General features: G+C 37.5%; 4 protein-coding genes across 4 annotated transcripts; 2 read left to right on the top strand and 2 right to left on the bottom strand.

Moving 5' to 3' along the window:
• Positions 1-663: 663 nt before the first annotated feature.
• Positions 664-1,716, top strand: LOC113695564 (uncharacterized). The gene is given in 3 exon segments (XM_027214699.2): positions 664-917; positions 1,126-1,288; positions 1,447-1,716. Coding segments are annotated over 3 exon segments (438 nt in total). The 5' UTR covers positions 664-792; the 3' UTR covers positions 1,597-1,716.
• A 289-nt stretch (positions 1,717-2,005) lies between these two features.
• LOC113708816 (ubiquitin-conjugating enzyme E2 7) lies at positions 2,006-6,456 on the bottom strand. The gene is made up of 6 exons (XM_027231440.2): positions 6,271-6,456; positions 6,032-6,134; positions 5,049-5,146; positions 4,856-4,956; positions 3,943-4,020; positions 2,006-2,336 (listed from the first exon to the last, which is right to left on the bottom strand). Exons 1-6 carry the CDS (start codon positions 6,311-6,313, stop codon positions 2,259-2,261), a joined length of 501 nt encoding a protein of 166 aa, XP_027087241.1. The 5' UTR covers positions 6,314-6,456; the 3' UTR covers positions 2,006-2,258.
• A 6,647-nt stretch (positions 6,457-13,103) lies between these two features.
• On the top strand, positions 13,104-14,168 carry LOC113695555 (uncharacterized). The gene is made up of 2 exons (XM_027214689.1): positions 13,104-13,270; positions 13,637-14,168. Exons 1-2 carry the CDS (start codon positions 13,104-13,106, stop codon positions 14,166-14,168), a joined length of 699 nt encoding a protein of 232 aa, XP_027070490.1.
• A 3,130-nt stretch (positions 14,169-17,298) lies between these two features.
• On the bottom strand, positions 17,299-18,434 carry LOC113708813 (osmotin-like protein). The gene has a single exon (XM_027231419.2). It carries the CDS (start codon positions 18,358-18,360, stop codon positions 17,608-17,610), a length of 753 nt encoding a protein of 250 aa, XP_027087220.1. The 5' UTR covers positions 18,361-18,434; the 3' UTR covers positions 17,299-17,607.
• Positions 18,435-23,766: the final 5,332 nt, after the last annotated feature.

Genomic DNA, 23,766 nt, shown 5'->3' with positions numbered 1-23,766 from the left:
GGGCTTAATTGGGCTATAAGGGAGGTTAGAGGACAAGTGCGTGGTTCCGAAACCTAACCAGCAGTAGCAAGTTGGCTATGTACGTGGGGTATTACTATTACTGAGATCACCATTTAATTTGTGTAGAAGGAATTCTGTCGTCAGCTCGGCGCAACGGATCTTCTGTCTCACATTCTTTGCTATTTTCTGTCCCATTTTTTATTATATTGCTATTTCTCTTTCATAAATATCATGTTTTAGTTCTTTTTTGTTTCCTTAAGATCCAATAACTATTAATTTAGTAATACACAAAATTTAACAAACTCAAAAAATCAAAATGCATAAAAAATGAGATTTTTTATGAATTTTCTGCTGCATTTTTTAATTTTCTATTATATATTATTTTTTTGAAGCTGTTGTATTTATTTTTTACTGAATTTGTAGTTACTGAATTTGGGACAGAGAATGGCACAGGATATGGGACAGAAGATCCGTTGTATGGGTTTCGTCATTAAATCGTACGTGTGGCGAACCCAAAGCAAACGTGGCAGCAAACCACCAGCTTTAAGCGGGCATAATGTGCACGCGTAGCTTCATTAACTTGAACCATGTCCTACGTGTAAAACTGGCCTTCTCAGTATTTAAAGGAGTTGGTTCACCAAAAATGCTGGTGGTTTCAGTTAATTGTAAACTTTGATCTCTAGGATATTGGAGAAATAAATACAACTAGTGAATTATTACTTATATCAGAGTTCCATACAATCCAGAGTTGAAGAAGATTCAAAAAACAAAAAATAAATAAATAAATAAAGAATGGCACCTTTGCTAAGCCCATCATTTGCATACACAGTGGTATATGTGAGAGACGTAGCTAAATCCGTTGAATTTTACGCCACCGCCTTCGGCCACAACGTTCGCCGCTTGGATGAGTCGCACAGGTACACAAACGCTGTAGTAGTATCAAGCTGTCCGTTTTATTTATTTATTTATTTATTTTGTAGCGTTACTTTGCATGTGTGTGCATATATATATATATATATATATATATATATAATGTAATTTATTAATGGGCTTGTATATCTGGTTAAATGCATGCATGTCCTACCAAAAAAAAAAATAAAAATGCATGCATGGAATGGACGGAAGATGGGGAGAGCTAGAGAGCTGACAAACGACGATAGCTTTTACCCCAATCCACCAGCGTGAGACGGATGTTATAACAGGGAAGGTCCAGACCCCGGATCCTATCCGGAAGAGGCAGCCAGTTGAGATTTGTTTTGATTATCTTGATGTCGATGCTGCATACAAGGTACATTAACGCAGTTGAATGCTATATATATGTTCTCGAGGGATTTGATCAGAACATATTTGCTTTAATCCGATGATAATTCACCATTAGCAACATTTTTCTTACTGTTTATGGGATGATTCTTCGTTTTGTTTTGTGGTTGATGATTCGGGGATCAGAGAGCAGTTGAGAATGGAGCAATGCCGGTGAGTGAGCCAGAGGAGAAAGAATGGGGACAAAAAGTTGGGTACGTACGAGATATTGATGATGGAATTGTAGTGAGGATGGGGAGCCCTTTGAATCCACCGTCTAAACCACACCAACCCTGATTCATTCAAGATGGCACTCATATCATCATATCATAAGATGGACGGAATTCAGGGCATGTGATCCTGGATATAATCGTACTTTTTGGGCCAAGTCAAAAAAAAAAAAACCTCGGGCTCTCGTGGCTGATTTGCATGAGCGGCATCGTCAACTCTTCCTTTGGAAAATTTGGGCGAACAAAACCATTCGAAAATTCAAAAGGACTAAATATCGAAACCTTGAAAACCATTTCGCAGATTTTAACTTTTCTTAGGCAATATGCATATACAAGTTCATTACATGACCCTTGCTTTGCTCCTATTTTTTCCCCTGTTCATCTCTTTTCATAACATCATCATCTTTCTCCATTTCGGTCTCAAATATCTGCACATTATAGAATCATATAAAAGGCTAACAAGAACTCTGGAGAAAGACAGAAAAAGAAGAGAATCACCAAAATACTAACAAAACCTTTTCAAGTACAAAATTCACCCATTGAAAAGGCCTTAACAGGAGGTCAATAAACAGAGGTTAATAAACGGATAAAGGTGAGAACATGAACTGGAACTCCACATAACTTAGCATGCCAACCCTATGAGCCAGTCCTCCCACACAACAAATTGAGACACTCTGGTACACACAAGCAAAAAAGACCCCCCCCCCAACCCCACAACAAAATGATGCATCACAACATTTCCTGTGACTTCCTCACGCATCGGCTCACCTTCTTCTTAAATTCGTCCCTCTTATCTCTCCATTCCTTCTGCAAGTAAACAAAAAGGCAAGAACCATTTAGAGATATATTAACCAGAAAAAAAAAATATATATATATATATATCCAATTCCTAAAACAATAAGCAGGCATCAATCTCCATGGTTCAAGCAATGTTTGAGACCAAAAACAAAGGGTGAAGGATGCTGCTAAGATCTAGCCATTAGTTTCTCTAGGTTTGTGCGTGTAGGGATAGTATCAGAAACCTCCCTTGAGGTTTCTCTTAATGTCACCTCGCACCCCTAAGGTTATCAAAATATCACTTACCTCCTTTACTTTTGTTATTTGTGTAACATCATTTTTAAAAATCCTAAGCTACCCTTACACTTGCTACATAAAAATATTCCTAAACCTCTTTGTTTATTTCACCTCAAAAACAATCTCTTGTAGTACTATCACATCACTATACTATATCCCATAAAAATATAAATTTGAAAAATTAAAAAGATACTTGAAAAGAAACACACTTGCATCAATTTAATTCTGTATGTTCAACACCGATTTCTTATGAATTCATATTTTTTTCCAACATCTTCTCAACCCTTGCTCAAACCATTAAACTTGTACCAATCATTATAAAAATCAACTCAAAATAAGCAAATAAATCATACCCCACTTTAACACAATCACAAAAAATAACAGATAAACAAATTTAATTTATTATAATTTACAAATAAAATATTGCATAGTCATCCAAAAAATATGAGTAAGAGAGAATGATAAAAGAAGAAAGTGACTTTCGTTTATTTTTTTATAATTTTTGAGCTCTATTTATTTGATATGTTGTGAATTATGTGTCAAGTGAGGGTTAATATAGTCTTTTTACAATTATTAAGGGAGGTAAGTGATATTTCTAAAATCTCAAGAGTGCCAAGTGACATTAAGAGTGTGTATACACACACACACACATGTATACACACTCTTGGAAGATTAGCTATATATTGCGATTAGAAATGAGGAATACAGGTTGGAAAAGGGTCTCACCAGAAACAGATACAAATGCAGCAAATATGCAAACGTACACCATTTGTTTATTTCCAGATACATGAAAAGCTACATAACCGTAGTTTCAGTGCGCTTGAATCTTGCTCTTGTTAGATAACTAAGATTAAGTCTATGAGAAACACATCACTAACAAGCAATTTAGGAAACACTCAGCAGATTCTTGGTCCAGTCTTTTCAAACAGAGATTTGTATGTTCATAACTTCTATGACATGTAGTACATTGGCAAAGCAATTTCAAACACCGAGATCTCTTTATCCCTCATCCATTGCTAAGCAATTTCAAGAATTAGTGTATGCCAATTCTTGTGGACATGAGGTGCACTTCCATAAAACTCGTATGAAAATTCACTACCCATGTTAGACAGTCACTCTATGGTGAAAACGCATCAAAAGGACATCTTGTTGCGTTTCCTTTGCCTTCCTCCCCAAGCACAAGGACCATAACAGTAATTTCTTCATAATATTAGTTTGCAAAGGTTCATTGCCACAAGCATGTACTGAAAGCATGTCGGATAAGTTCACACATATGTTGGACTAAAGCAAATTGACAAGTGCAGAAAAATTAAAAATAAAGACAGAGATCTTCACTCACAGCAGCCTCTACATTCGCCGGAGACTCGTCATTTGGGCTGGAAAGCATTGATATGATACTTAAGACAATACTTTCAACCTGTCCCAAAACCAGATTAAAACATCACAACTTAAAGACAAGATAGATAGCCCAAAACAAAAAAGACCAAAGCTAGGGTACATGGTTATAACAAAGACAGAAAGGACAATCCTGCTTGGAGGACGTGTGGACCTCTTTTGCCCATTAGGATATGCAGCCATATCATATTCTCATTTCAAGTTGGAGCAAAATTTGATCCTCTGATCCAAATTCTACTTGTAAGACGTATGATCAGATGACCAACAAACCCCATGAGTATACTGGGCATATGTCCTCCAATAATATATGTACAACAGCACATGAAAAACAGAAACAGAATGGCATGCTTAACAGCATAATTGTCAATTTATTGTGACAATATGTTAAGAATATAATTTTCATGTAATTCTTAAGACACATTCTAGACGAATTAATGTCTTTCCGTTCATCAAATAGTCACTTTTACTCTCACACTATGCTCCCTTAAGCTTTGCATTTCTGCAAACTAGAATCAACAGAACTACTCCGACACAAAAAAAAACATCCAAAATCTTTTAAATATGCCAACTGGAAAGTGAAATTTCCAAGCATCCAAAAAGCAAAAATGTTTTCTGGCCTGTTAATAAATCTAATTTTAGGAGGAGACTGAAAGCCACACTGCATATCATTTATTAAAATTAACTAAACCATGAGATGTAATAACTCATTACAAATTTATTGGTTGACATTTGCATGCATGCAACCAAACATACACATTCCAGTATATTCAACCCAGAATTATGCTATTGCTCAAGAATATTTCTGAAATATGTTTGATGGAGATGGCTAAAATGATAATAATTGAACATGTTACTACCGTATGGACAGGACTCCAACGCTCACTTGCAAGCTCATAACCATTTGGATCATCACCAGGCGGATGAAGAATTGATATACAAACTTTTCCATCAGGATATACTGAAACTCACAAAGCAAACAGATGAACTCACAAGTGTTTAATTGATAAGAAGCCAATAAAAATCCAAAATAGAGAAATTGCCTGGACCAACCATTTGGATGCCATAACTCTGATGTAAATTTCACCGTAGGAGGGCTGAGAGGATAATTTGACGGAAAGCTCATAATGGCATTAAAATAGCCTCCATCGCTACAGTGCAAAAGTACTCAATTAACCACGATAGAAACATACAATGCACTAGAATCAACTTAACTGCATCCAGCTCATCAACCCTTCATATGAATAAAAGTTGCATAACAGCGGCATATAAAGCCGTTCTCTTAATAGGCCAAAGCACATGCTAAGGACAACGGAAAACATAAAGACTTGTCAAATAGCCAACTTAATCACTATGTAAATAAAACAAAATATATGGAAAAAAAAGAAAAGAAAAGAAAGAAGTAGCATCTTTTACCCAAAAGGAAGCAAAGCACATAAACGCAGCATATTAGTGCCAAAACAAGAATTTTAGTAGGTTGACAGCCATATTGATAGGTATTTCTGACATCCCTATGAATTTAAATAGAAAATAGAGGAGAAACTATTGACCAGATGAGAAGTAAAGCCAGAGTTAATAAGATAACCCAAATGATCACAGGCAAGCATTAGCACTACGCAAGCAGCAATGCAAAAGTCAAAAACTTTAAAGCCATAAAACCACAAGCAAACATATAAAAAGAGACGAACTCGACATCATAACATAAACAAAATGAACAAGAATCAGGTATTTACAACATAATCTAACCGAGACAAGGAATTTTATCATAATATTAACAAAATTAAGCCTCATAACATCAAATAATGCATCAAAGTTGCAATCTGTACAGTAGTAATCAGACATAAGGCCTTAATAAAGACCATCATAACACGAGATGTGCTCAAACTAAACAAGAAATTCATTTCCAATCACAATTAACAATGTTATCTAACTAAAACGCACAATTTAATGATAAAATAAACAAAACTAAGGCTAACGACACTAGAAATTGAATAAAGTTTGAATCTTTAAGGTACTAATCAGCAGGGAGGCCATACTAAAGAGTATCAGGAGGCCCTATGATGGTGACACCCCATTCAAAAATATTGCTCTCATCAATCAAACCGGCTGAGAACCCAGCAACCGGGTGCTTACAAAGATCTGCAACAGATAAACATAACCCATCAATCAATCAAAACCGGTTCGATCAGAGTCTGGAAAAGAAAAGTGATCTTCAAATATAACAATTCTACACTATAGCAAATTAAATTGAAGCAAAAGGGAAAAAAGAGATGACCTCTGAGCTGTTTTTGGAGGAGAAGGCTTGCTTGTGAGGCCATCAAGGGATGCCAATTGCGGAGGGGGGCTGGAGAGATAGAGAGAGAATCAGAAGGTTACAGCCGAATTGGGTTTTATATGGCACGAGCTTTTTATGAATGAAGAGAAATGGGAAGAGAAAAAGAGCTGGGGAAGTGGGATAGAGAGGAGAAGGTTCCAAATCTAATGCAGCCTCTCTCGTAAATCTTCATAGATATGCACGGGCTAAAGGCAATTTACTCCCTCGCCATTCTTTTCTTTTTCCCGACACTGTACAATATATTCTAAACCTACTTCTACTCTATACTAATGACCAGTTTGCGAGATAAGATTTGAGCGGAAAATAAAAGAAGGGAGGCGAAAGGTAGATGTTTCTAATATTTGGGAGATTTAGTAAAATTAAAAAAAAACAACTGATTTGAAAGGAGAAAAACAGCAGCTACAATTAAAAAAATTTTCCATCCCAAATCGGGCAGAAAGCAAAGGAAAGTAGCGGAGAGCCTACAAAAAAATTAAAAATTACCCATTCTATCCTTAAAAAGCTATTCAATGAAATTTTTATTAATTAATATGCACAACGGATCTTCTGTCCCACTTCCTGTATCAATTTATATCCCACTTTTTATTATATTACTATCTCTCCTTCATAAATATTATATTTTAGTTTTTTTTGTTACCTTAGGAACCAATAACTATTAACTGAGTAAAAATAAATAAATAAAATAACCTTAAAAAGCAATATATAATAAAAAATTAAAAAATACAGTAAAAAAATCATTAAAAAAATCTCATTGTTTATGCATTTTGATTTTTTGAGTTTGCTAAATTTTGTGTATTACTCAGTTAATAGTTATTGAATTTTAAGAAAACAAAAAAGAAATAAAACATAATGTTTATGAAGGAGAAATAGTAATATAATAAAAAGTGGGACAGAAAGTGGTATAGGAAGTGAGACAGAAGATCCATTGCAATCAACATATCCAAAATCATTTATTTTCTTTCATAAATTTCTAAACAATATTAAAATCTCTTCTCTTCTTTTCTTATCATTTTTTTTCCTCTCATAACTTAACATTTCTCTTCTTTTCTTTTCTATTCTCAACTCCCAATCTAGCTATAAGGGATGAGGACCTAAAGAGACTCAAAGAGAATTCAGTGAGAATTAAACCACCATCGACCCAAACGGGTGTCTACGTAACCGCTAATAAATTTTTCCAGAAAAGTTTGAATTTTTTAGAATGTAGGCCAATAAGTCTACTCACTCAACATTCGCCAGTAGTTGTTTTAATGAAGTGTTTGGATAAAAAATTATTTGAAATTTTTTTAGAGTAATCATTGTAATACTTTTGATAATGTAATATATGCATTTATATGAAATAAAAAATAATTAAAAAGATAAAAGGAGTAATTAAAAATGTGACTGTAATACAAATAATTTTTAAAAAATAATCATCTATCCAAACATATTTTCGACAAAAATTAAGATATAAAATTAAAATTGTTGTGTAATATGGTTAGCCAATATAGTCTTGTTCCTCTATGTCAATGCCAAATTTCTTACGTTATTGTCGGAATAGCAGATGTTTTGGAATAAACTTGAATTACTAGCCAAAAAAGTCTGATTAAAAAAATTCTAGGCAGATGCCTTTGTGCGCAAATGCAAATGACTGAAAAGTTCAAGGGCAAATGGATGTCCGATGACTCAAAAGTTTGTATTCAACTAAAACTGGGAAAAGAATTTGAATTTGTAAAGGATGGAAATTTAATCGTCATTGCGGGTAAACTTTCTCTCTATGAGAGGTCGTTTCTCTCTGTTATAGAGAGAGAAAATCCCCCTCTGTGGGTGTTCACGTTCTTCATACCCTCCTCCGCGAAATTCAAGTTTGGATCCATTTGCGTAGGCACCAAGTATTAATGGAAGGAAACGTACCAGATTTTCCATCAGCTCTGGTTTAAGTTTTGGAGTGTCTAAGCGATAGCAGCCATAGTTTTCTTCGCGTTTTTTCTTCCTTTTGGTCAAGATGGGATAGCGTTTTTGTTTTCTTCTGTTCTGAGTTTCTGCTTCGTTTGATAGTTGAGTCTGATTTCTTTTCTTTTTTTTTTCCTTTCTGTCTTTGTTAGGTTCTATGAGTTCTAGAACTTGTAGGAGGCATTGAACAGGACTCTGTCTATTCTTGTTTGTACTGGCCGGAGAGCTTCCTGGAATCGACGGAGTGATATCTGTGGGAGGGACCATGGAAAATATTGAAGATGTGTTGAGAAGGTTTAAGTTGTCTGAGGAGGAAAGGGAGGGAATTCGATTGGATGAGAAGGAGGTGGCAAAAGAAATTCTGGAATGTAAACAAAGCTTGATTGGTAAGGTGTGAGGGACAAGTTGGCTAATATAGGGGGGATCAAGAGCTTTGCAACCAAAATGTGGTCTCAGGTGAAGCATTTAAAGGTTGTTGAGATTGGCCGTAACCTATTCCAGTTTATCTTTGATAAGGAAAGGGATATCGAGATGGTGCTGAGTAGGAGGCCATGGATCTATGATAGCCAACATTTAATACTGAAGAGGTGGGAGGCTGGTTTGGAGGAGGATGAGAAAGCGTTAAGTATAACTCTTATCTGGGTACAGATCTGGAATATACCATTACACTGGGTTACGAAGGAAGCTGGAAGGAAGATAGGCAGTATATTTTCAAAAGTGGAAGAGGTGATTCTGCCTCAGAGTAAAGGGAAGGAAGGGAAACACTTGAAAATTTTGGTGGAAATTGACCTGTTTGTTCCACTTCCTAGAGGAGTAATGGTTAACAGCAATGGTAGGAAGAGATGGATTGAGTTCAAATACAAAAAATGCCCAGATTTTTGCTTTGGATATGGTCTAATTGGTCATGGTGAAAGGAATTGTAGCAAAAAAGGAATGAACATAGGGAGGAAATCACAGTTTGGGAATTGGCTAAGAGCAAGCTATCCTCGTAGTCCTAATAGGAGGACTAGGAATGGAGATAGGAGTGGGGATAGGCATGAGGAGATGAGTCGAACACAGGACAGTGGGAGGGAGTAGGGGGAACATCAGTTTCTGTTAACATACACTAAAGAATTCCACAAGAAAGAGGATCATAAACAATCTGCCCCGGGGGAATGACATAGGGACACTGCAGAGATAAGGGAAGTGGAGAAGAGGGTACTGGTAGAGAGGGGGACTGAAGAGATTGCAGAGAATAAGAGGGAGGGGAGACAGGAAAAGGGAGGGGTAGAGGAGGCCAGGAATAGGGATTCTGGGGGGGACAGGCTGGCAGGGAGATAGAGACACAGGGACTTGCAGGGGGGATAGGGTCAGAGGGAGTTAGGGAAGAATCTGATGATCTGATGTGGCTGGATGGTGTTGGAAGGGAGGGAAATGAGGATAAGAATGCTAAGAAATGAGAGGAAGAGAGGGAGGGGGAGATAGTATCTGAGGTGGGGGAAAGAAAAGGTAGGCTGGTTAGGGAGAAGAGTAGGAGTAAAGGGAACTATACGGGTGGTAAGAGCTGAAAAAGATTGGTACTGGAGGTAAACAAGAGGAAACCATTGGGAGAGGTCAATAAAAAGGGTGCTGGAGTGGAGAAGGGAAAGAAAAAAATGGAAGTGGCAATGAATCAGACAAGCAAAGAAAATGGGAAGAGAATCAAGCTTGAGAATGGACTGAGTGACTGGATGGATCTCGCTGAGGGATTGGAGTCCTCCCTAAATGGGACTCCAAGGTTGATATGAAGGCTGTGGTGTGGAACTGTCGAGATATGGAGAGCCTCTTGACAGTTCCCTAGTTGAGGGAGGTCATCAGACTCCACTCTTCTTCTTTAGTGTTTTTGTCAGAAACAAAGAAGAAAAAAAGCTATTCGAATAAAGTAAAGTAGTGGACAAAATTTGATAATGTTTTTGTGGTTGATCCTGTGGGTAAGGCAGGAGGTTTAGCTGTATTTTGGAAACAGGAACTAATGGTGAAAAAGGTGTTGTTTACAAGTTTCACTATAGAGTTATTAATAGAAGATGATGAAACTAGAGTAAACTGGTGGTGTATCTGTTTATACGAGCTCTGATGCTGCTGTTAGAAGAGAGCAGTGAAAGGTTGTAACCAGAAGAAGTGTCTTATGGGGTGAGTACTGGGCAGTCATGGGGGATCTAAATGATATTACTTCTAATGAAGAGAAATAGGGAGGGTATTCAAAGAGCTGAGGTAAGGTTCCAAGACTTCGACTCTCTCATAAATACTAATGAGTTAGTTGATATTGGATTTGAAGAGATTCCTTGGACCTGGTGTAATAACTGGGGGAATGAGGGAGAAGTAAAGGAAATGTTAGATAGAATTTTGGGTACTAGAGGCTGGATAGGGATGTTTGATAAGGCTAAATGTTTACATGTTGAAATTGAGACTTCTGACCATTGTATGCTGATTTTGGACACAAAGCCAGTGGGAAGGAAATGGAAGAGAAGGTTTTTGTTTGATAGAAGGTGGATGATGCAGGAGGATATAAGGGAAGTTATTGGGAAAGCCTGGGGTGAGGAGCAACAATGATCCAGATTGTATAAAGTAAAATGTAAGATAAAAAAGGTTAAAATGGATTTGCTGAGTTGGAGTAAAGGGAGTCGTTGGAACTCAAAAAAACAGATTGAGCAAGTAAAGAGGGAGATTGGGGAGGTGAAGGAGCATAGACCTTGTGGCTATATGATCAAGCTAGCAGGCCAAAAATGAAAGTTAGCAGATGCTTATAAGAGGGAAGAGCTTTTCTGGAGTTAGAAGGCAAGTGTAAAATGGCTTAAGGAAGGTGATAAGAATATTAGCTTCTTTCATGCATCTATTACTGGGAGGAGAAGGCGGAATAGAATTAGTAGGTTGCAAAAAATGAGTGGGGAATGGTGTGAAAACGAGGAGGAATCAAGGAAGGAGATTATTGACTATTTCCAGGAGATTTACACTACAGAAAATCTAATGGATTTTGCTGAGATTTTACGAGGTGTCTCACAGACTGTCACTCCAGATATGAACAGGCAGTTGACCAGGCCTGTCACAAAACAGGAAATCAGACATGCTGTCTTCTCAATGCAACCAAACAAGTCTCCAGGGCCAAATGGTATGCCTCATTATTTTTTCCAAAAATTTTGACAAATAGTTAAATCTGATATAGTCCATGCTGTCCAAAGCTTTTTCCATTCTGGTTTTCTTCTGAAGTCTATTAATGAGACCTTGATCAGATCCCTAAGACTGAGAATCCAACATCTATTACTGAGTTTAGACCCATTAGTTTATGTAATATCATTTATAAAATCATCTCTAAAGTGCTGATTGGCAGGTTTAAGAGTGTGCTGAACATTTGTATTAGTGAGTCCCAATCTGCTTTTGTTCCTGGCAGACAGATTTTAGACAATGTCCTGATTGCCCATGAATGTGTCCATTTCCTAAAAAACAAAAGAATTGGGAGGGAGGGCTATATGGCTATCAAATTAGACATGTCCAAAGTTTATGATAGGGTGAAATGTGTGTTCTTGGCTAAAATGATGCAGAAAATGGGATTTTGTCCTATGTGGATTCTGTGGATTATGGAGTGTGTTACTAGTGTCACATATTCTGTTAACATTAATGGGGAAAAAATTGGTTTTATTAAGCCTGCTAGGGGACTGAGACAAGAGGATCTTTTATCCCCTTATCTGTTCCTGATTTGTGCTAAATGACTGTCTTCTTTGATTAACCAAACTAATTCACAAGGTTTGTTGACAGGTATGAGACTAGCTAGGGAGGCTCTTAGATTATCCCACTTATTTTTTGCAGATGATTCTTTGATTTTTTGTAAGGCAAATGTTGAGGAGGCAAGGTAACTGAGGAGTATTCTGAAGGTTTACAAGGAGGCTTCTGGTCAACTAATTAATATGGAGAAATCATCTTTGCTTTTCAGTAGAAATATGAACCATAGGCAGACAGGAGGGGTGATGAGGGAATTGCAAGGAATGAGTAGAGTGGTGCAAAGTAAGTATTTAGGACTGCCTTTGGTTATTGGGAGGTCCAAGAGACAGGTCTTTGATTTCATATAGCAAAAAACAATAACTAGGCTGAAGGGATGGAAGGAGAAGCTACTGAGTCAAGCTGGAAAAGAAGTATTACTAAAGGCTGTCATTATGGCATTGCCTACATATGTGATTTCTGCTTGCCTGCTGCCAAAGGCTGTGTGTAAGGAAATATGTTTAGAAATGGCAAGGTATTGGTGGGGACAGAAAGCTGAGGAGAATAGGATCCATTGGTTGAGTTGGGGGAAGCTAACAGAGATTAAGGCAGACGGGGGGTTGGGGTTTAGGGAGTTGCATGAATTTAACTTGGCTTTGTTGGCAAAGCAGTTGTGGAGAATTCTTACAAAATCAAATTTACTGATGAGTAAGATTATGAGGGCCAGATACTTTAAAGGGATATCCATATGGAGGACAAAGAGTGTGGGGGCTGAATCATGGTGCTGGAAAAGCTTGCTGCAGGCTAGGTGCCTTTTGGAAGAGAAGATAAGGAAGCAGGTAGGGAATGGTAAATCTATCAACATTTGGAAGGACAGATGGCTTCCAGAAACTGAGGATGGAATAGTGAAGACTAGGAAGGAGGAGGGGGTAGAGGTGCAGAGAGTTTGTGAGCCGATCAAGGATGGAGTGTGAGATAGAGAGTTGATTGATCAGATTTTTGATAAGGATGAAGGTAGGAAAATTTTGAGCATTCCACTTAGTATGGAGCCTAGGAAGGGCAGGTTATATTGGGTGTTCTCAAGTACTGGGGTGTATACAGTAAAGTTTGGGTACAGATTGGCCAAAAGTAAGAAAATGAGGGAGAGTCAAGGGAGGCATGGAGCAGAATCCAGTAGTAGGAAGGGTAGGGCAACTCAGAGTTGGAACTTCTTATGGGAATTGAATGTGAAGCATAAGCTGAAGCATTTCATTTGGAAATGCCTGCATGGCATTTTACCAGTAAATGCAGTTGTTAAGGATAGGTGCTTGAAAGGAGATCACATGTGTAGGGGGTGTGGGGAGAATGTAGAAACCATTTAGCACATGTTGTTCTTCTGCAATCATGCTTTGTCTATTTGGAAAACTGCTCTCGTGAGCTGGGAGGGTCTGGAGGATTACAGAAGTAAATTTTGGTTGTGGTGGGAGGAATTGAAAGGAGCTGCGAATCAGGAGTTGGGAAGTGAGCGTATAGTACTGACTATCAACCTCCTTTGGCAAATTTGGAAGTCAAGGAATGAGAGACAATTCAATGGCCAGGGAAGGAATCCTTTAGCTGCAGTTACCAAAGCAGTGGAGGAATGGAAGGAGTTCCAGGATGCTCAAAAACAGGAGATGGACATTTAAGGCAGTAATAAGGGTGAAGGTGAGATTTCCAATGGCTGGAGTTTGGCTCAGAAGGGCTGGATTAAGATAAACTCAGATGCTGCATTACAGCAGAAGGAAGGTTTGGCAGGTTGGGGAATGGTTGCAAGGGATTGGAAAGGGAATGTTCTAGGAGCTTGGGCAATACCAAACTCTAGTTGTTCCAATCCAAAGCTAGAAGAATCAATGGCATTAAGAGCAGCCATGGTGAAGGCGAAGCAGCAAGGATGGAGAAGGGTGATGTTTGAATCAGATTGCCTTATGGTGGTGGAAGAGATTAACAGGGAGCAGACTAATGTGATACGATCAGTAGTGTTATCTGATATCTGGAAACTTAGAACAAAATTTGACGAATGTTGTTGTACTTTTACCCGAAGAGTAAACAACTCTGTTAGTCACACACTTGCCAAAATGGCATTAAAGTTGAGAGAACAAACTGAATGGAAGGATGTCTTCCCAGACTGGCTGCTTGAGCTGGGGCAAGCAGATGTTGCGGGCCGTCGCCCATCTTTTATGTAAAAGTTTACCTTTATCAATAAAATGTTGCCGTTTGAGAAAAAAAAACTAAAACTGGGAAAAAAAAAACTAAAACTAAGAATAACCAGTTGAAAGTTTGTGGTTTTCTAAGTCAATTAGTCTAACATGATAAGTTGCAATTTCGAGATGATTTTTGTGCGCATGAGGTGACTTTGGATGTCCACATAAATCAACTATCATGTATACCATACATAAAACTTTCGAAGAAATTGCAAATTTCGGATTTAAAGCCGGATTTTAAACAACAAATTTTGTGCTCTGTCAAACGTTTCCCAGCTCAAGAAACAATAAAAAGAAATGCATAACACAAAAGAAAAATAAGATAGCATGAGTAATTCAAATATGTCTCAAAGACAAAAGAAAAAAAAAAGTTACGATTAACTATTCAAGCTAAATTATTAATACTACCTCCCTAACATCTTAGATGTAATTTGAATTGCATTTTCTAGAGAGTTATTGGAAAAAATTTTATTGTTGCATTTTTTAAATGTGATGTGACATACGTGAAATTTTAAAAATGTTAAAAAAAATCATAGAAAACAAACATATTTTAGTGATCCAAACAAGACATTGACTTTCTTCACTTGGAAAGCAATTTATTTTCAAAAAAAAATTTTATTTTTCGTGAACATATTTCTTTATTATCAATTTTTTTTTTATCTTGCATGTATCAAATTGCTATAATATTTTTTTTTTTACAAAAACTCACCAGAGAAAAATAGCAATCCATGTGTTTGGATTGCATTTTTCTAGATTTTTTGTAGAAAAATTACTGTAGCGATTTGATATATGTGAGATAAAAAGGTGATTGGAAAATGTGTTCACGGAAAACGTAGCAATTTGTCTTTGGAAAATTGCTGTCCAAACAAAGGTTTATGCGAAAATCGCCCGAATTACGCATCACGTGATTCACGTCCCTATTGAACAAAATCTTTAAACAAACTACAAACCCCTAATGGCATGAATATTTGTTTGCCCACTAAAAATTTTTGGAGCACAAATTACTGCAAGCATTGGGGACAAATGTTGCCGTCAATTTGCTAGACTCGACCAATAAGGAAAAGGAAAGCGTGGAAATTGAGAGTTACATTATATTGCTCCAACCATGAAAAGATGTTGAATAATGGCATCATTGGAATGCCAATATGTTCTTTCTGGCCAAGTATTCCAATTTGCATCGTGATATGATATGGGACATAATGAGAAAAAAAATGGCATACTCACAAAGCTGTCTCTTTCACATACATTTGAGTTGATTACCAATACGCCTTGAGTTGTAAATTACTCTTCTGTGCATACAGAAGCGAACAGTCAAAATGAAATTGTACCAAACTGAAAATGCAAAGCCCGCGCTGGGTTGGTCTGCTGGTGGAAGTAGCTTTCTTAGATGAGTTTCACCTGGGTTCGATCCCGGACAGCAATCCAGTTGTTATCTTCTTCGACATCGGTTGGGTCCGCTCTGCTAGAACGCTGTGAGATTAGTCGGGTGTAGACCCGGATACCCACGGTGATGAAAAAAAAAAAATGCAAGCATTCCTAAGGGAAGGGGTTATAACGCACTGAGATGCACTTTTTTTTCTTAAATTATTATATGATTATTTCCATGAAGACATTTCTTGGTCTTTGCAGTGTGCAGTAGTAGTGAGTTTTCTAGAATTTCCACCCAGGTCAAATTTGAGATAAAGACACATGGGCTTTGTTGTAGACTTGCAATCCTTTTTTTTTTCACTACCCAAAAAAAAAAAAATAGTACTAATACCGATTGGACATAAAAATTTGCACCATATTTTGTCTTTAGCGAAGGACAGTTAGGTGCGGGTGCAGGGTTTTAAAAGTTAAAACCCCTTGCGCTCAATTGCTTTAATCATTTTACTGACAGCTTTATCCAACAATACCAATTGGAAAAAGGAAATTCGAATGGTGTGCTATTTTTCTTGGCAAAATTTTAAAAAGTAAAAAATGACCTGAAATTCACTTTAGAAGTATTTTTATTTCCTCATTAACTTATCAAGTTAGAATAAGCAAAAATAAAAACCTTGAATAATTTATCGTCATTAGAGTATCAGGAGAGCTAGCTCATTTTATGCAAGGATTTTCCAAACATCTCAAGGAAGAGAGTAAGAAGTTGGTCATGTCTAGGCCGAAACGAAACAGGCGATTTTTCACCCTGGAAACTGCGAAGCGGTGTGGAAGATGGAAGAAGACAAACAAGTAGAGGCTCCGCATTGGGCTTTTGAAGAGCCCGAAGTAATCAGAGAGAGAGAGAGAGAGAGAGAGAGAGAGCGTGTGAGTGTGTGTTGTGTGGGTCCCCGCCATCTGAACTCTGTTACAGAGATTCGCTGTCAATCCCCTTCCAGTGTCTAAACGATTCATCTTTGATCAATGCAATAACATCGGGGCAGCAGCTGGTTTTCCCTACATCGTGCGGTGCATATTTAAAGTTTCAACTTTCGATAGGTTTACCGAACTATGAATAATTTACCTTGCCTGCCTGTCTGTCTGTCCTTTTTCTACTTTCTTGTTTCATATTCTTGCGTGCATTTACCCTTTTTTGTGATTAAACAAAAACCTACCCCAATAACACTGCTAGCTTTTTCCATTTTTTCTTTATCTTTTCAATACCTTTGGATCAGCAGTCCTTTTTCTCCTTTATAGACTGTGGACTGTAGTGCAGTGCAGTGGATTATCTCTTCTTCTTTTTCCTTTTTTTCTCCTTTTCCTGGTTCGTGTTGGGAGGTGAATTATTGAGAGTTACAACTCAGCTCCATCTCAAGTACAAGGTAACAAAAAACAATTCTTGCGTCATCTTCTCTCTCTCTTTTATTCTCCTTTCCTTTTCTTGGTTCATGTTGGGTGAATTATTGAAAGTTACAACTCAGCTCCATCTCACAAGGTAACAAAAAATCTCTTCATCTTCATTTTCTGTCGCGAGAGCTTTACGCTCTGTCTTACTCTTAAATTCAGCGGTTATGTAAGCAAGAAGATGACACATTTACGGTAGTTAGTAGTGAAAAAAAAAACCAAAGGATTTTCATGAATTTGAAGAGCGAATTTGGTCTGAATGAGAAATAGAATCACTAGACAGCAGATAATTAGACTAACGAGCTGGTAATCACTTGAAATGAAATTCTTGTTTGCACCATTATTTCAACCACACAAACTCCCAAAGCTACAACCAGAGAAGCAAAGAAAATAGGTGAAACACAACACAATAACATGCATTGAAGTGGAACAACACCGTACACAATCCATAAACACCTAACGAGCACCGACTTGACTGATCCTTTTGTTTCTTCTTTTTTTTAATTACCCTCAAGTACAAAAACGAATTATTTTCCAAGCACAAACATCCACGCTACGGTCAATGGTCAACACAGGCTCCCCATGCACGAGGCACGAAGATCAATTACTGCTTAATTAATTAGTGGCAGAAAATGACCTTGAGCTCACGAGGAGCTGAGCACTCGTGCATGAGTGAAGGGCTGTCATGAGCGTACGTAAAAGTTGCCGGACAAGCATGCTTGAAGTAGTCCGAATAGCTCGAAGGCTTGCACGTTTCTTTGCTATTGTAGTGATTTCTGCAGCAAAGCTCGTCCGTACCAAAGGCTTCGCACCCACTCTTGCACCCCACCACGTGTCCTCCCGGACCATGAAACCTCAAGCTGGCCGGACACGTGGGAACCAAGTCCACCCTGCAGCCCACGACCGGACAGGTGCCTTTGCCTTCGTGCGGGGTCACCGTCATGGGGATGTTGAAGCCGTCTACCAAGCTGACTCCGTAGGAGGAGAAGTCGGCGGGGCCGTGGTGGAGAACTAACTGGACTAGGGTAGCAGGGGTGGCGCCGCCTCGTCCGTCGCACTCTATTCGCCCCCCGCAGTCGCCGGTGGCGCAGGAGAAGTGATTGTTGGAGTATGTGCAGCCAGTGCGGGCCCAGATGCGACCGGACCAGTGAGTGGTCGGAGCTGCGAAGGAGCGGTGGGTGAGGGTGTGGAGGGCGAAGCCGCCGCGTTCGAGGACCGGGTGACCGGCGTTGGGCTGGATGGCTGGCCAAACGGTGTAGGGACAGTTGTTCACCAGGGTGAGAATCATGCCTGGTTGGGTGGCTGTCGAGAGGATGCAAAGGGAAAAGAGAAGAGACAGTGATAGCATAGCGGGGAAGGGAAGAGTGGCCATGGCCGGAGCGGTGGGGAGAGAGAAAGGAGAAGAGTTGGCTGTGAGAGGTGGGAGGTGGTGAAATGCTTAGGTGGGGATGGGTACATATATAGGCCTGCTGGGGTTTGTTGGTTTAGTAGGGAAAGCGGGCCGTGAATGAAATGTAGCCCAACGAAATCAGATTCGATGGGTTTGGCTCATTATCCTATTAGCCCTAATCCTGTTTTCTGCAAGTAGTTTACAAATTAATTATTGTAGATAAAAAAAAAATATTTTTTTGCTACTTTTTTTAATTTTTTTTTAGCATGGAGATCTGTATTTGAATTTCTAATTCTTGAAATTTTAACCTACTAGTTGTATTAGTAGTGTATTCTTTGCATAGTTGGCTATGCATTATGGAGAAATGAATCAATAAAAAAAGTTTATTAACTGCGCTAGCTAAAAATAAATTCTTCTCATTACTGCCCCTCATTTTTATCCAACTGAACTAATAAGACTTGTTCACCTCTTTTATTTGAAAACAAGAAAGGGTTCTAGTATGAAATTGTGTTACTAAAATTTCCTATTTGTTCGCAATCTGTTAGAAACACACTACTTTAAGCTGCTCAAAAAGTATTTCACTTTAAAATTTCCGTGGCGAACATATCAGTGAACGCCTTAGGCTACCAAAACATGCAAAATGGTCGTGTATCTTCGCCTCCTCCTCAAATTTTTCATGTTAATGAAAGCAAGAAATCAAAGACCCTCTTAAGATATTGAAAAATGTCGAGGACCTGAGTGGTTTTGTTATATAGAACTCAGAAGCACTTGCAATTGGCGGTCAAATACTGGTTTTGCAAACCAAACCGCAAGCGTATTTACGCGGGCTCCCGCAGCTCACAGAATCTCATCCAGAAAGACTTCACTTGAGTTAGAGATCCAATCGAGCAGTCTGATACCGCAGCAACAATGCAACTTGATAGATACATTTTACCACATATATATATATATATATATATATATATATATATATCGTGACCAAAATCATGAGTGACAAGTATACGGTGGAAGGATCTATCTAAAAGAGAGAGTAAAAATAATTCGTTTTTCCCCACAAACTTCAACTTTGCTAGTAATATATTCGTGAGATAAACTTAACTTTGTCCTAGATGATTGCAGAGAAGTTGGCAAAGGGATTATTACAAAGGTCAAAGGTTCCTTTATTAAGATGGAAATTCGTTTCAGTTTGCATATGCTCAATATGACACGGCACATCGGTGTGCAGTCGGGCAGCTTAAAAGTTACTCCATAAAGCCTAAGAGGGCACGTCCATGCATGGTCCCAAGCCAAAGGAGGGAATTGCAAAGAAAACAAATAAAGAGAATAGCCTGTTGATTTCGTTGAGATTCTGATAGTTTACGTGTTCTTTTCTTTTCAGTGGTTACATAGAGGCCAGACTGATGTCATTTTACAAACCGAGTCCATAATTCACACTGCAAAATTCATTTTGAGTTTTGTCTTTCGAACAGCCAGAATATGCATAAAAAAAAAATGAGGTAGGTGGATAGCTCTACTCCCTCGACAGTAACAAGGTAGTATTATATCTAACTTTTTCTTTTTAATTTGCAGGTTGGTTTCTGTGAAAGCTGACGAGGAGGAGGAGAAAGGCGAGAAACAAAGGGGACCAGACATAGAACCAGTGGGGATTGCAGGCGTTGGTATCGAGAAAGATAAGAATGGCTATTGGCAAAAAAAAAAAAAAAGGCATCAGGCATCTCGCGCCATCACGATGAACACGTTGGCCAAGCGGATGAGTAATCCCCGCTGGCCGCTGGCTGTCTCCTACGATTACGAGGGCCTTCCTTCTTTTGCAATTCCGCTGGCTGTCTCCCAGATGGGCCTCATTGTTTTTATTTTTAAGACACAAAATAAATGGTGCAGAACAAAATGAAATGATGAACAATATGTGATATATTTCGATTGCATTTAAACACATTTTCTAACTCACATAATCACTTTTTTATTTCACATACATTATATCAAAAAAGTATTATAATAATTATTTCAAATAATACTCTATCCAAACATATAAATAGTGTGTTTTGATAGAGTATTATTTGAAATAATTATTATAACATTTGTGATGTGATGTATGTGAGTTTAAAAAGTGATTGAAAGTGTAAAATGGTGGATTGAAAAATGTATTTATGATGCAAGCGATGTATTAGTTGAAAAAAAATTAGCTATCCAAACACACTTGTAATTTGATGATATTAGTTATAATATTTTAATTGGTTTTTGGATGAAAGAAATTTATCTTGAGTTTACTTTAATATTTATTTGAAAAAATCATATATTAAGTGGCATACAACTTATATGAAAACACAAATTAAATAATTGCCTACCTCTTTAATTTGAAAAATTTTCATATTTGTATCTATCATTTAAATATGTTGTAATTTTTAGTTGCTTTTTATACATGAACTCATTTATTTGTCTGTAACGACACTCCTTCCCAATAATATCTATATAATTGACTGAAAAATGAGAAAGGAAAAGAAAGAGAAGAAGAGAGAGCGAAGGGAGATTAGAGAGAGTCTTCGGTAGGTTAGTTTCAATTTTCATTTATATTAATGTTTTGCCAAGGGCCATCTACATGTAAACTAGAAGAACGTGTAGCTTTTTACTTCCTCGTGTATAGTTGGGTTTTATGAATAATATGTGCTTCCAATTTGTAATTTGCCTTAAGCATGTTAAAGAAATTAGCGGTAACCAACAGAGAAAAAGTACAAAAAACAGAGTATTGAAAAAACTCATAAGTAGATCCACACACACATATATATGGGCTAACCCCTAGTCCCATCTGGTATCAGAGCCAGAGGAGGAAGCGGGGTTAAGCTGATTATACTGCCTAATCTAATCTTTTAACTAGTGGTAGTCCGACAGCGATCCACTTCCTAACTCTCATTGTTTATGCTCATTATATTACTTATTATTTTTTTGGTTTAAGGGGCCAACCCCTCGTCTCTCTTGGTGTATATATATATATATATATGTATATGTATATATATATATATAAAAGGATCTTTCTTTAGGACGAGTTATTGTAATTTCATAAATACATAATTAATACTTGTTCTCAGTTAAGTATTTTAATTAGTTATAGATTCTAATTTTGAATAATTATTTTTTCTAGTGCACTCGTTTGCTTTTTTACGTAGATTATAAATTTTTTAATAACCCAAAAAGTTAAAATTTATAATATACCAAAAAGTAGTTTTTATTTTTTATTTTTATGATCTCACTATACTCTGTATTCACTTTCTTAGATTTTTACAAAATCTAAAGCAACCAAGAACAACGCCCATATTTGTACTTAGGGTTCCATTCTTCAATTATAGAATGGGCTAAGTTGATAGTGTTTGCTCACATTCGTTGGCTTCTTACTGAAAGAATCGAAGCCCAAGATCCTGAGCAAGTATTATTGGAACACAGGTTTTAGCCTACAACAGGCCATTTTTGCCAATTGTTCTCGTCCTCAATCCCATCTTAACACTAGGAAAATTTAGCCCGTGGTCACGATAGAGGAATCGCAAGCCTTTCTCCTTTTCCTACATTCCTCGCAAGGCTACAACTTCCATTCCCCAAATATATAAAGAGCACAGAAAAGTAAACTATGATCCTGGGAAAAGTACTAATGTTTAATCTTCACAAGCAAAAACAAAATGTCTTTTTTTTTTTTTGGGTGTCATTTCGAATAATTTGTGACAAAAACTGCACCGTATTTTGTTAACTATTGAAAAGAGGAATTGGCTGGATGACGAGTAGTACAGTTATCCATGCATGGGATCTAAATTACACCCTAAACTGCATGCCAAGGCCATACTCGCATAAACAATCCGAAGCGTACATTAACAATTATTTATGTGTAAATTAGCAGAACTCTGGCAACACTTGAGGTTCAGGCTATCTGTAGGGATCGGGGGCCTTCTAGGTGATACAGGACCGTGTATTGCATCATAGATTTGTTTCGTTGTGAATTGCCCAAGTCAAACACTGCCATTATGCTGTACCCCTAAATGTCACCTGTGTAAAACATTAACGGCATGGAGCAGGCCACTTTGTACTCGGAAGTCAAAGTAAAAAGCCTGATCTTAGTTCACCTTTTATAGAACAAGTTTATCAGGCAACTTTAGCGTGTTGTTTGTTTATTAAATCTCATCATTACCCATTGGAGAGATAAAACAAATTTGCGTGGAAAGTTCCCGCCAAAAACCTTTGAGGGGGTTAGCTGCCAAGGACCAGCACTAGGTGAAAGGGTTTTCATTTGTGACATTATTTATTTATTTATTTTTTGTCAATCTCCACCATCTACTTTATTTCTACTCCTACTCTAATCTATTTTAGGGGGTGACTACTCCTACTCTAACCTATTATAATAGGTGACCCAACAACTGAATCAAAAGGAATCGACGAAAACTAAATTACCATCGTACAATATGCATCCATATGGATCTTAAAGAAGTCACATTAATGACAAAGTGATGGGAGGTAAGGTTTAAATCCTTAACCTCCCACCCCACAAAAATAAGTAATAGTCAATCACTCTAGAGATAGTTGATTGATATTTTCAATAGTGTCAAAGTGGGTGACTCGGGCAAGTCATAATTGGATAATGGATATAATTGACTCAATTCATTTATAACTATTTAAATAAATGAGTACAAATGGATATCTATTCATACCTATTTAATATATGGGCATGGATGTACTCAATTACCCATTTATGAGAAATAAATGGGTGAATTATTGGTGGGTGGGCGAGTTTGAACGGATCAACATATTTGAATTGTGATTGATACCTCTACTTTTTTTTTTTCAAAGAGATTAATAAGCAGTTTTCACCCAACAACAGTAAGAGACAATTTGAACTCTGACGAAATTAGAAGGTGAAAAGCAACATCTATTGGAGAAGGGTCAGACAGTAGTTGGAATGGAGGGTGTCTTCTTCTCTCCTTCATAATGCAAGTCCAGTTACTAACACAAGGTATGAGAGTACATTCACGACCAAGAAACAATCCACAATGTCAAAAAGCAAACAAAATGTTACTTGTACAAGCAAACACCGTTCAAAAAATATATATAAAAAAAAGTTCAAAATTATAATAGTGGGTACCAGCATCATGATTCAAGCACTCAAAAGAAAATATGTATAAATTTCACTTCATCATGCATGCAATGATTACTGGAAAGTAGTCAACTCACAATGAGAGCTCAGATCCCTCACCTTATCACTGGAGTGAAAATGGCATAGGATCCAAAGCGCCTTTAACAAAGATTCCATGTTTTCAAGTTCCTAATGATTGCCAAACATATGAAGTTGGAAGTCTTCTCCTCTTACTTGAAATGAGCCCCCACTTCTATCCTCGACTTCAAAAACCATTTCGC

This window comes from Coffea arabica, chromosome 1e (genome assembly GCF_036785885.1).
Source record: "Coffea arabica cultivar ET-39 chromosome 1e, Coffea Arabica ET-39 HiFi, whole genome shotgun sequence".
NCBI classification, from domain to species: Eukaryota; Viridiplantae; Streptophyta; class Magnoliopsida; order Gentianales; family Rubiaceae; genus Coffea; species Coffea arabica.
Note: the sequence above shows the minus strand (reverse complement) of the source record. Positions and strands in the feature narration are given on the sequence as shown.

Coding starts and splice junctions, on each gene's coding strand:
- LOC113708816 (XM_027231440.2), bottom strand. CDS start 6,313: ATGGCCTCACAAGCAAGCCTTCTCCTCCAAAAACAGCTCAGAG. Junction 6,135..6,270: donor CCTCCAAAAACAGCTCAGAG/GTCATCTCTTTT, acceptor TATCTGTTGCAG/ATCTTTGTAAGCACCCGGTT. Junction 4,021..4,855: donor GTTGGAGTCCTGTCCATACG/GTAGTAACATGT, acceptor GTTTTGGGACAG/GTTGAAAGTATTGTCTTAAG.
- LOC113695555 (XM_027214689.1), top strand. CDS start 13,104: ATGAGGGAGAGTCAAGGGAGGCATGGAGCAGAATCCAGTAGTAGGAAG. Junction 13,271..13,636: donor AATGCAGTTGTTAAGGATAG/GTGCTTGAAAGG, acceptor CATTTAAGGCAG/TAATAAGGGTGAAGGTGAGA.
- LOC113708813 (XM_027231419.2), bottom strand. CDS start 18,360: ATGGCCACTCTTCCCTTCCCCGCTATGCTATCACTGTCTCTTCTCTTT.